General features: G+C 39.0%; 1 protein-coding gene across 6 annotated transcripts; it reads left to right on the forward strand.

The window, feature by feature from the left end:
- Positions 1-461: 461 nt before the first annotated feature.
- Positions 462-8510, forward strand: LOC145444958 (uncharacterized). Of its 6 annotated transcripts, none has more exons than XR_013916834.1 (4): positions 462-3045; positions 4345-4454; positions 4791-5391; positions 6665-7593. XR_013916834.1 is itself a non-coding variant. In XM_080323067.1 (4 exons), exons 2-4 carry the CDS (start codon positions 5286-5288, stop codon positions 7731-7733), a joined length of 243 nt encoding a protein of 80 aa, XP_080179193.1. In that variant the 5' UTR covers positions 462-3045; positions 4345-5285; the 3' UTR covers positions 7734-8510. The 6 variants fall into 6 exon arrangements, 5 of the variants coding, with proteins under 5 accessions (XP_080179193.1, XP_080179185.1, XP_080179172.1 ...); XM_080323067.1 differs by adding an exon at positions 7685-8510 and having other exon boundaries at positions 4345-5391; positions 6665-6752; XM_080323059.1 differs by lacking the exon at positions 6665-7593 and adding an exon at positions 7685-8510 and having other exon boundaries at positions 4345-4970; positions 5179-5391.
- Positions 8511-12286: the final 3776 nt, after the last annotated feature.

Consider the following 12286-nt stretch of genomic DNA (forward strand, 5'->3'; position numbering starts at 1 on the left):
TTTATGTAGAAATTGGTGAACTTTTATTATTTCAAAGCTAATTTTGCTGCTGTATTTCTTGAAGTACGTGGTCGTGTCTCGAAAATCCGCGTCTTCGTTTTGATATGAACGAGGAGTGCCGAAAACCATTTCAGCGAAGATAGGTGGACGCTAATGCAATATTAACACATAACGCTTCCGACGATACTTTTGGTGTGATCGCAACATTTATGACACCAAAATGAAGAAACACATATTTTATGAACATATCACGTCCAGCATCTACCGCAGGGACGGGCAACATACGGACCGCTGGCGGAATCCGGCCCGCGACGGCATTTTGATCGGTCCGCAGAGAGTTTCTACCGTCAAAGTGAAGTCCTAATCTAAAAGTATAGACACATTTTATGCTCCAAAGAACGGATCCAAGTTTTCCAACAAGAGAAAGACTGTCATGAAACGACTTGTTCTGTTCTGGTTCACATATACACTGTAAAAAATAAACCGTGTATTTAACGTGTTTTTTGCATGTTTTTTCCAATAACACGTTAAACGACGGAAAACGCCGACGTGTTTTTGAAATAAACAAGTTTAAAACCGAAAACGCGACGTGTTTTCCAATTAATCAAGTTCAAAACTGAAACGTAACATGTTATGTAAAAAACATGTTGCGTTTCAGATTGGAATAACGTTGCTCTGATTTGAAAGCTACTGTCGCACTGATTCCGAAAATATGCATTAAAATCTAATCAGGGCAATGGAACGCCTTCGAAATACACCCAAAAGTATGAAATTCGGCATTGTTCCGAACCACGCGTTATAGGGCTGCGTCGCTGCGATTGTTTGGAATAATGCTGATTTTCAGATTTTGAAGGCTACTTCGGGGTAATTCCATTGCCCTATTGAAATTTTAATGTATATTTTCAGACGGACACGGAAATAGTGTCAGGGACAGGGATTCTGCGCAATGTTGATACAGTGGGACCAGATTCGGATTTTATTGCACCATTTGGAACGCAACATAATTGCTAATCCTATCGCTGACGATCCGAGCACTCAAATTAAAAAAAGTTGAGCTTATTTATAGGCTACTGTCGCATTGATTCCGAAATATACATTAAAATCTTATCGGGGCAATGGAACCCCCTCGAAATGCACCCCAAAAGTCTGCAAATCGGCATTGTTCTGAACGATCGCAACAACGCAAAGGCCGTTGTTATGGTGATTGTGCTGCATCGCTGCACGATGCCGATTTTCAGATTTTTAGGCTATTTCGGGTTAGTTCCATTGTCCTAATGAAATTTTAATGTATTATTTTCAGAATCAGCGTGACGGTAGCTTTCAAATAAGATCAACTTTATTTAATTTGAGGGTTCGGGTCTTCAGCTATTGATAACCGATCATGCTGCGTTCAGATTGCTGAGCACTTCAGTAGTCAATTCCTCACGACGAGCAAGGGTGATGATGGGTGGTGCGAATCTATGCGTAGGTTAGTTATCTATAAAAAAGAAAGACATTTGAGTATTGGTCTTGATTGGTTGAAAAACTGAGGTATAATTTCAGTTCACAGCTCACACGATTTCCGAATCCGTGGTTGGAAAACAGGAAATTTTACTTCACGGTCCTCGATTTCAGTCTCCGTCGTGATTGGTTGCAGAACGACGGTAAAATTTCAGTTCACCACTCACACTATTTCACGATCCGACGTGATTGGTTAAAAAAACGGAAGTTCTACTTCACTGCTCACGTGATTGCCGTATGCGTTACGATTGGTTTGAAAAACTTTCAGTGCCGGGAAGCCACTTCCATCGGCGATCACTACGCGGCCAGCAAAGTTGGCGAAACTGAGTGTAGAGTTTATTACCGGCTGACGGTTATTGATCGTATTTGTCCAGTTAGTAGAGGATGCATTTCACATCAGTTTTCATCGGGGAAAGTGTTTCCGATTCATATGCGCGCCTACGGGGTGTGCATAGTTGGTGTGCTGCATTTAACTGCAGTACGGTAACGTGTGGCGTGTGGAGGCAGCATATCGTTTAGCACTTACCATATATAGCTTCAGAGTGCATACGGTAACCAGTCGATTACAGTATATCATGTTGGGGAATGTCTTAGCTTAACTATGTAAATAATGAACCTAAGAAAGTTGAGCCAGTTGATATATTAGGAGGATGTGTATACCATGCCAATATGTTGCATTTTGTCGAATGCAAGATATGGAGGGACAAGTTTGCTCTGTAAAATTATGTGACAAATACGGCAAAAAAGAATTCATGTTGTCAATCAGGATCAAGATGGTAAAATATTTTTCTATGAAGATTTTGACGGGCACTGTCACATTTGTGGTATCCTCAAGTCAGGCTTTGGGCGATATTTACACTGTTATTCCTGTGAGGCTATGACAGAAACCGGTTTCCTTTGTGTTTTACAACCTGGTGAAATATTTTACCAGAGACTCCATAATTTACCGGTATACTGTATTGGTAAGTTACAGTATGGTGAGCAATGTTCCCTCTAATTTTTGACGAGTCTGCGCACACTCACGAACTCACTGCGCAGACCCTTGGACAACAGTGCGTAAAGACTAAAAAAAAGGTCATCATATCGGATTTTTTGTGCGCAGAGACCGTGTTAGCACTGCGCATTTGTGCATGTGCGCAGCTTAGAGGGAACATTGATGGTGAGATCGCTACATTAGACTGCATCATAGAATATGTTTCGAAGTTTAATAGTGAACTATATGCCGATAGAGAAAAGTACCGGTAATTAAAATTGTGTAATTTTGAACATGACGTTTTATTTTTCAGATTCATCAGACTGGTTAGCGATTTATTACTCTTGTGCTATTAAATATGAAAATGCTGATCATCCATGGTAATATTAGAAAGGTGATCACAGTTGATCACCTATCTGAGATTTATGATGTTGTGAGATGTGCAGTTCGTAGTACCATCTAGGACAGAAAATTCACTACGGAATATTACGACAAGTCGCTTGAATTGAACGGCGATTTCTATGAATTGTCTGCCAAAGATATGGGACAATATGACTGGTTTGACGATGGAAGTGAGTAATTCTATTCTATGCATGTCAACAGAATTATCGTCATAAAGCGATGATCATGGTAATCATACTGTACTAAAATTATCTTGTCTTGTTCGATATCTGTAATAAAAACGAATATAGATTTTTAGCCAAAATCACGCCGTGTTATGCAGGGCTTTAGAGCAGCCGCAAATTTAAACTGCTCCTGCTCTAGCTGCTGCTCCGGCTCTGAAATGATCGCATTGGCCTGTCTATATCAGGGGTGACCAACCCGTGGGCCAAATATGGCCAGCGAGAGGGTTTTGCGTGACCCGTGAGCTAATTTCCTATTATATTATCAAAAATGAATTGCTCAGATTGTGAACTTGAAATGCCAACAAAAAATTACAATTCTTGCTGCGACACTTGGGATGTTGATGACTAAAATATCAGTTCCGACGCATTGGCAGATCCAGGGTCCAGTCACTTTTTCAGTAAGTCGTCGTACATTACAATAAAGTAAAATAGCAGCGAAATTTTTCTTCACGCTTTGCGTGTTTAATTTTCGCACGATTTCTTGCTTGGTAGCCTTCCCCCTACTGAAAACGAAAAAAACGCCTATTTTATCCGATTGAGTCTAACTGTATTCGCAATTACGGGAGAAAGTCTTTTCGCGTTTGCGCTCGCATAAAGATCGTCAATGGTGAAATGGCGATATCGATGTGGCCAGACGCCAAATAGTCGTGTCCTTGCAAACTGAGTCTAGCGGGCGGTATACAATAGACCCGCAATACTCGAGTAATAATATTATTGACCTTGTTTATTTATAAATTTCGAAAATTTTATCTGCTTGGGGTGGCTAGTGGACCGCGAACTCGTTCGTCAATTGCATGTGGCTCTTCAGCCGAAATGGTTGGCCATTCCTGGCCTATATAGATTACTAATCTACCATAGGTTAGTACTTTTTTGTTTCCCGAATAGAATATGTTGGAATATGTTGATATGAACTTCTTCAACGAATATGTGATGTTCTCCTAGGGTGATTTTATTTTTATCTAAAAAGTTTTTGACCGATAAAATCTGACATTCTGTCAATTTTGACATTTTTAACCCTAAAAATCTTAATTTTGATGAAATTGTGATCTCGTATATGTAAATTGCCTGTTTTCCCCCATTACCTTAGAATTTTAGGCTACTGCTTATCTTCATTTCTGGTCGGAACTGTCTGTTCTTACGAAATAGTTAGGCCTAAAAAAACTTTTGCTCTTTCTGCAATAAATTGACTCGCTATTACCGGCAAGCTGATAATTTGCTGGGCTTTAATGAAGATATTTATTACAGAGTCAACCTGCATCGGTATATTCTCCAGAAGACGAGCGCAGCATCGAGGTACAGCAAAAAGCAATAAGTGTCAAGTGGACGAAAAGACTACGTGACAAGAAAAGATTCAGGTTAGGATGAAAAGAACATTTGAATCGTGTCATGAGGCCATTTTGAATGGGATATCAACACAAAGTCTGTTCGAGATTTAGCCGATGTTGATCGATGCGCATTGGGCAGGTATAAAGCAGTGTTGGGATCAAGTCACTGATAATGACATCACCTTACCACGTTCATGCAATAGGCTAGTCCTACAACGTATGCAATGCATGCACCAATTATTGACGATTATTATCAATGTGTAATATCATACAGCAGGGGCGGCAATTTTTCAATGTTGGTGACACGCATCTCAGAAGTTTGTCCAAACTTAATCCAAACCTTTCTTCAACTATGCCACATTGCAGGGATCATGGAAAGACAAGCTCTGCAACAAGTTGAGGGAATGGAGAAGACACCATGAAAAAGAAGTTCTCGTCTTAAACTTGGAATAGCAGAAGCATGGACGCTACGGCAAACGGAAATCTCAGCAGCTTGTGGAAAAATCTAGTCAACGCTGCAAGAATTCTCGAGTCACAACATCCAATGTGAGCATTTTAGTATCTTGCTTTCTTGATCTAGATATCTTCAATATGAATATTTTGATATGATACTGATAACGCCAACAGACAATGTTACGTCTAATTTTTCTCGTGTCTGTGCGCATGCGAGCAGCTTAGAAGGAACATTGGCAAGAAGTAGCACCTTGCACCGATAACCGGTCATGTTTTGATTAGGATCTATTTTGTCCTACAGAGTCAACATGTATACTCTCCACAGACGAAGAGCGCAGCATCGAGATACATCAAAACGCAATAAGAGGCAAGTGGAGAATACCTCACAAGGAAACGATTCTGGATAGGATGAAAAGAACATTCGAATCGCGTCGCGAGGCCATTCTGAATGGGATGTCAACACAGTCTGCTGGAGATTTACCCGATCTTGATCGATGCGCATTGGGTACCGTAGGTATAAAGCAGTGTTATGATCAAGTCACTGACGGCACAATCCCTCGGCATTTGTGGCATGCGCAATCATTTTTCATGACACAACAAATGACATATATATTATAACTAGGGCCATTTTTATATGACCTTAGAAAATCAATAATATGACTTTATTTTTTGGAAAATATGAATTTATGTGAAAATGGTGTATTTTTACATGCAAATATCGGCACTGACGGAACTAAAGAGTAAAACCTATGCAACAACAGTTATACACGTCCATTTTTTATTCTAAATCACTGTTGCAGTACAGTAGTAGTGTGAAATGTTAAAGTCTTTGAAGTTACGATTCGGACGTAAAATGACTTTGGTAAGGAAAGTGAGAGCTCCACAGGCGCTGATGGTGGTTGCCACTTCTGCAGGGGTGCATAAAGCGCTGGTGAAATGTCTTGTATTTGCAGCTCCATTATTTGTTAAACCTCGTTTTTGTCCAATCGCTTCTTAATGTAAATTTTGAGCTTTATGACCTAATCAGGAAAATGTGACTTCATAGCTTTAATATAGCTCAAAGGGATACGGTTTTGTGTTGAAATTGATTTCACGACTTGCTGATGCATAGAACAAAATATGGCTTTGAATGGCCCTAATTATTACCATGGGTTAGCAAAAAGTGAAGTCAGTTTTCAAAATGTATAAAACTCGTCGGTGACCTAAAGATACTTTTTAAATTAACATACATTGTTCTTTTTGGGCAGATTTTAGTTTTCTTGAATTTTTTAATCGCACATACTTCCAGACGTAGACATTTCTTCCTTAGATATAAGGCCGACCAACCCTCGGGCTGCAAGGCGATTCTAGAAATTGATTATAATATTTATTAGTACTCGCAGAAATATTGTCAGCGGTGAAACCTTTGCACAACGCGATGTACGCAGCCTCGCCGCAACCTTGATATTCATATGTCCAAGCTTGGAATAATCCTTGTCAAATGAGCCCAGAGGTATACAATAATCCTTGTCATATGAGCCCAGAGGTATACAAAGGCGACCTGCAACTCCTTGCAGGACATGACTGCACACTTGGTTGTCGTAACATAATTGTCATCGAATTTGCTGCGTAGTAATATATGTCATGTTTTCACCCTTGCCCAACCGTGTTACCTCCTGTCGGATGACTGAAAATCTTTATCAACATTAGAGGGGCCCGCGCAAGGTTTCAAAGCCGCTGATTTACTTTACGACGTCGCAGTCGCGTCAAAACATACATTGAGTTGATTTCTGACACTTCTCGTTCAGGTCGTCAAAAACTGGGGTGGATGGTCGGGATCCCAATGATCTTCAATTCTTCAATGACAACTATGGCAGCTTCCTGTTTGTTGACAAAGTAAGTTGTTTGGTGTATGTGTAAGCATTATGTCACTGTGTTGTGGACACAAGCAAATCGTATGGCTCACTGCCATCAGGCTACATCATTCACACCATACAAAAAAGGCAATTTATGGCACTATTAACACTGTATTGCTGTATTAACACTGTATTTGATAAAAATTGGTATCTCGACAGGTCACTGTAAATCGAAAGAATGATGTAATCCAATATCAGTGAGTAACGAGATTTTCCCGTGTCCATGCTACTGTAGGACACTATGGTGAAATTGTCACTAGTATATGGCGTCCAATCAAAGAAGATGATGTGAAACCAATATTGGCCCCTCCTATTTCACTTAGAAAGTTGCAGTGTTACGACTGATGCTAAAATCATTCCACTCTGGGTACCATTATGCTCGCTCGATATCCTTGAAAGCACCATCACGTACGATCGTTTTCTTACCTCTTTGCATGACCCCGACTCGTGCGGTAATGACTTATTAGGTAGGCTTACCATATTTTGGAAATCTAAAAAGATGACACTTTTTCAGAAATTTGAGACTTGCAAAACCAGAGAAGAATTTTCAAAAATCGGTGAATTTTGCCCACTTTGTGACCGGTTGACTGGAAAATTTTTAAAAAAGGTCAACTTTTCGCTCAGAGCTCCAATCACCGTTTTTCACTCCGAAATACCCGCAATAGAGTCACTTCTGTGCTAATTTACGGCATATCACTCGCATTTCGCTCTAAATGTGACCTAAATTTTCAAAAAAGAGGACAAAATCTCAAAAAAGAGGACAAAAGGGCGTCCTCCGAGGACACTTTTAAAAAAGTCAAGAAAGAGGACAAATCCTATTGAAAGAGGACGCATGGTAACCTCATACTCAACTCAATTCTTAATCTCAGACCACATCGATAGTACTAAGCTAATATCATTTTTATTTATCAGGAGCCAAAGAATTATATCCGACGATCAAGTACAATACGATCCTGAATGAATGGAAAGTTCTCTTCTATGGCAAAGTTATCAAAGGGGTCAGAAGCTTCCATCATGCTATGGCCATAATACTGGCAATATACCGGCTGTTCAACATCAAGTTCGCTCCATCAGCCTCTAATTCATGGTCCGTCGTCACGAACTCTCCTTCGAAACTTCCGAACGTTAAGTACACTGCGGCTGTCTCGAAACTTTGTAACGTTGGGTAGACTTTGGCTGTTCGTAGTAAATTAATTTGAATAATTCACCAAGGACAGGTCAATATTTTTAGCCGTTATAATTCTTGTGTCATTGCATTAGGTACTCGGCGACTTTCACTGTGACAATTTGTAATAACTTAATTAATCGAGGACCGGTCAATGTTTCAAGCCGGTATATTAATTCTTGTTTCATTACATACGTTTCGAAACTTTCTAACGTTAGGTGTGGCTGACTGTGGCTGTTCATTGTAATTTAATTTGATTAATTTATTGAGGACGGGTCAATGATTTTAGCCGTTATTATAATTCTGGTTTCATTACATATGTCCAAAACTTCAAAACATTAGGTACTAGGCGGCTTACACTGTGGCTTTTTGTAGTAAATTAATTCATTGATGACGGGTCAATATTTTTAGCTGTTGTTGTAACAATTCTTCTTTCATTGTATAAATTCCAAAACTTCTTAACGTTAGGCTCTCTGCGGCTTACACTGTGGCTTTTTGTAGTAAATTAATTAATTTATGAGGGGCCAATATTTTTAGCCGTTGTTGTAAGAATTTTTCTTTCATTGCATAAGTTCCAAAACTTCTTAACGTTAGGTACTCTGTGGCCTGCTCTGTGGCTTCTTGTAGTAAATTAATTCATTGATGACGGGCCAATGTTTTTAGCCGTTGTTGTAATAATTCTTCATTCATTGCATAAGTTTCAAAACTTCTTAACGTTAGGCACTCTGCGGCTTACACTGTGGCTTTTTGTAGTAAATTAATTCATTGATGACGGGCATATATTTTTAGCCATTGTTGGAATAATTCTGGTTTCATTACATATGTCCAAAACATTACGTACTATAGGCGGCTTTCACTGTGGCTTTTTGTAGTGAATTAATTCATTGATGACGGGTCAATATTTTTAGCTGTTGTTGTAATAATTCTTCATTCATTGCATAACTTCCAAAACTTCTTAATGTTAGGCACTCTTCGGCTCACACTGTGACTTTTTGTAGTAAATTAATTCATTGATGACGGGCCAATATTTTTAGCCATTGTTGTATATAACTCTTCTTTCATTGCATAAGTTCCAAAACTTCTTAACGTTCGGTACTCTTCGACTTACACTGTGGATGTTAGTAGTAAATTAATTGCGCCATGACATGTCAATATTTTTAGCCGTTATAGTAGGCTTCTGGTTTCATTACATATATCCAAAACTTCAAAACATTAGGTACTAGGCGGCTTTCACTGTGGCTTTTTGTAGTAAATTAATTCATTGATGACGGGTCAATATTTTTAGCTGTTGTTGTAATAATTCTTCATTCATTGCATAAGTTCCAAAACTTCTTAACGTTAGGCACTCTGCGGCTTACACTGTGGCTTTTTGTAGTAAATTAATTCATTGATGACGGGCCAATATTTTTAGCCGTTGTTGTAATAATTCTTCATTCATTGCATAAGTTTCAAAACTTCTTAACGTTAGGCACTCTGCGGCTTACACTGTGGCTTTTTGTAGTAAATTAATTCATTGATGACGGGCATATATTTTTAGCCATTGTTGGAATAATTCTGGTTTCATTACATATGTCCAAAACATTACGTACTATAGGCGGCTTTCACTGTGGCTTTTTGTAGTAAATTAATTCATTGATGACGGGTCAATATTTTTAGCTGTTGTTGTAATAATTCTTCATTCATTGCATAACTTCCAAAACTTCTTAATGTTAGGCACTCTGCGGCTCACACTGTGACTTTTTGTAGTAAATTAATTCATTGATGACGGGCCAATATTTTTAGCCATTGTTGTATATAACTCTTCTTTCATTGCATAAGTTCCAAAACTTCTTAACGTTCGGTACTCTTCGACTTACACTGTGGCTGTTAGTAGTAAATTAATTGCGCCATGACATGTCAATATTTTTAGCCGTTATAGTAATTCTTATTTCATTACGTATTATCCGAAACTCTCGCCATTTCAGAATTTTTCTTGTTTTGATGCATTTGTTCTCAATATACCATCATTTGATCCAACACTGAATTGCTTGTTTTAATTCATATCCTGGCTACAGATTTTGTGCCAGTCGGTCCAAGGTGAAAGGTCAATTGAAGTCTCAGGTCAGACGTGTTTTCGAGATTACATGACGGGCAGAAACATGTTAGGCAACAGGTGGAACTAAACCTGTCGTATGGTTTTACATGACGGACATGTATTAGGAGGTACCAGGTGTAAACATGTCTATGGACACCTTTATTTTTTACAGTGTATGACAATGCTGTTCTCAAATTCACATTGTCTTCGTCATTATCGCGAGAAATTGCTTTGAAGTTACATTGCTGTCGTTAAAATACATTCATTAAATACGATTTATTCCTTGTATATCTGGATAAATGGGCGAATAACGTTTCGATTCAGCAATCCGGCCCGTCAAGTATTCAATTTTCCTATATCCGGCCCGCCAACTGGAGAAGTTGCCCGCCCCTGCCATAAGGAAAGAAACAAAACAATACACATGTTGACAAGACGAGATGAAACGCGTCAATTCCTAATCAGGTTGCACCTCTCTAGCAAAATTGTGAAGCGCATGTGCATTGTGCAATCAACAAGAGCTGCAATCAAAGACTTGAAGAACCATATTATCGCCATATGTCTGAACGTGGAGACGATAGCTGGTTACCAATCCTCACTAACACAGTCAACATTACTTTATATTCGTAGTTACGATGGAATCGCTAGACTAGTAAATTGTTATCATTCATAATGAACAGACCGTGAATTTCGTGCTTCAGTGCAATTGCAAACTCGTGATAATATGAATGAACAGCCCATAGCATTTGCCTAATTACTGATAAGTTTTCGAACTGCAACTGCGAATCGTCTGTGGATACCGCATAGAAACCTATGATATCAAAATACGAACAAATAAATCCTTTCATGCCTCATTAATCATAGTAGTATACTAATATAGTATATACTACTAGCTCTACGTCATGATTGCTTGTTGGATGTTATCTAAAAAGGGATGTATTGAATATGATACAAAATATATCTTTAGGATTATCATAAATGAAACCAAATTAACTTACAGTAAATCGTGGCTTGGTATAATACATGCAGCCTTATTTGGCATGTGGTGCTCAAACACGTTCTTTGCGTCATGGTGACATGCTGCGTCTACATTTAAGACGCAATAATGGCGACTTGCAAATCTCAACTTATACATGGCAGAAAGATCAATGCATGATTTGACGAAGCCGCTAATTTTACTCGCATACAACGGGAACGGCACACCTCTCTGATCACCCTATCAACTAAGTATTGTAAGAAAAGACCAATCATTTTGATAACAGTAGCTATCAGATTTTATAGTGTATTGAGACTGCGTAATCGTAGTCGGCAACACGTCAGTCTAGGGGCGATGTTTATGGCTACAATAATCGTATCCAATCGACGAAGTATTGTAATCACGCTAGCAAATTACTTTTCTTGTTGGTTGTAATATCATTTTTATCCCGGCTCCAGTGCGAGCCCACTCTAGACATTTAGGATAAAAAAAACGAGTTAATTCAAATTCAAAGTCTCTTACTCGTGGCTCATGCGAGTCCACCAAACACTAATGAATAATAATTGTTTGAGTTTATATTTTTTACATTATAGATAGCCTTCATTCATTTTCTGACATCGACTTCGTTAAGTTGTGAGTCAGAAAATGAGAAATTATTAACACACAGCATGTAGCAGCGTAGAGCGTAGCGTATCGTGAGGGGGCGAGCTTATGTAACAACTCCCCTTTGATACTTATGAAGCTTATTTTAAGCTATCAGGCAAAATCGCCAAAACCAAGCGGGGTACGCACTCCTTCGATGAATGGGAACTCCTAGAGCTCATCCTGGTCCGGACCGTATATCGGACTGGTGAAACAAATAAATGAATCATCCTGGGACCACTCGTGCTACTTGCATGCCTCCTAAAGAGGAATTAGACTTCCAGCAGCAATACATTTTCATCGTGAATTATGAATGAAAATGCAGCTTGTCCCAATGTCGTTTTGAGAGCGCGAAGAAACTTTTGCGGTATTTTAGCATCGCGTTACTTTGGGATAGGTAGCGGATGTACATGAATTTACAAGCTGACATGTAGTCTGATTTACAAGGACAACATGTAGGGTTGCAGGTATAGGCCTACTAGGTAGGCTGTAAAATTACTGTCTCGGGACTAAATGGACAGGAGAAAATGTAGATTTAATGCACCAGAGGTGACTGTAACATTACGGTTTGGCGTGTAAGGCTAGATTATCGGGCGGGTGTAAGGTTAATTTACATTGAGATATTGCCCAGTGTTATCCATTAGGGTGGAGTGAAAATGA

This window comes from Botryllus schlosseri, chromosome 1 (genome assembly GCF_051294905.1).
Source record: "Botryllus schlosseri isolate E-star chromosome 1, Bs_hap1, whole genome shotgun sequence".
Taxonomy (NCBI): domain Eukaryota; kingdom Metazoa; phylum Chordata; class Ascidiacea; order Stolidobranchia; family Styelidae; genus Botryllus; species Botryllus schlosseri.

What these genes read in the sequence shown, in the direction of transcription:
- LOC145444958 (XM_080323039.1), top strand. Translation starts at nt 5,286, where the DNA reads ATGAAAAGAACATTCGAATCGCGTCGCGAGGCCATTCTGAATGGGATG. An exon ending in ATGCGCATTGGGTACCGTAG is followed by an intron (nt 5,392 to 7,684) that starts GTATAAAGCAGT and finishes TTTATTTATCAG; the next exon opens with GAGCCAAAGAATTATATCCG.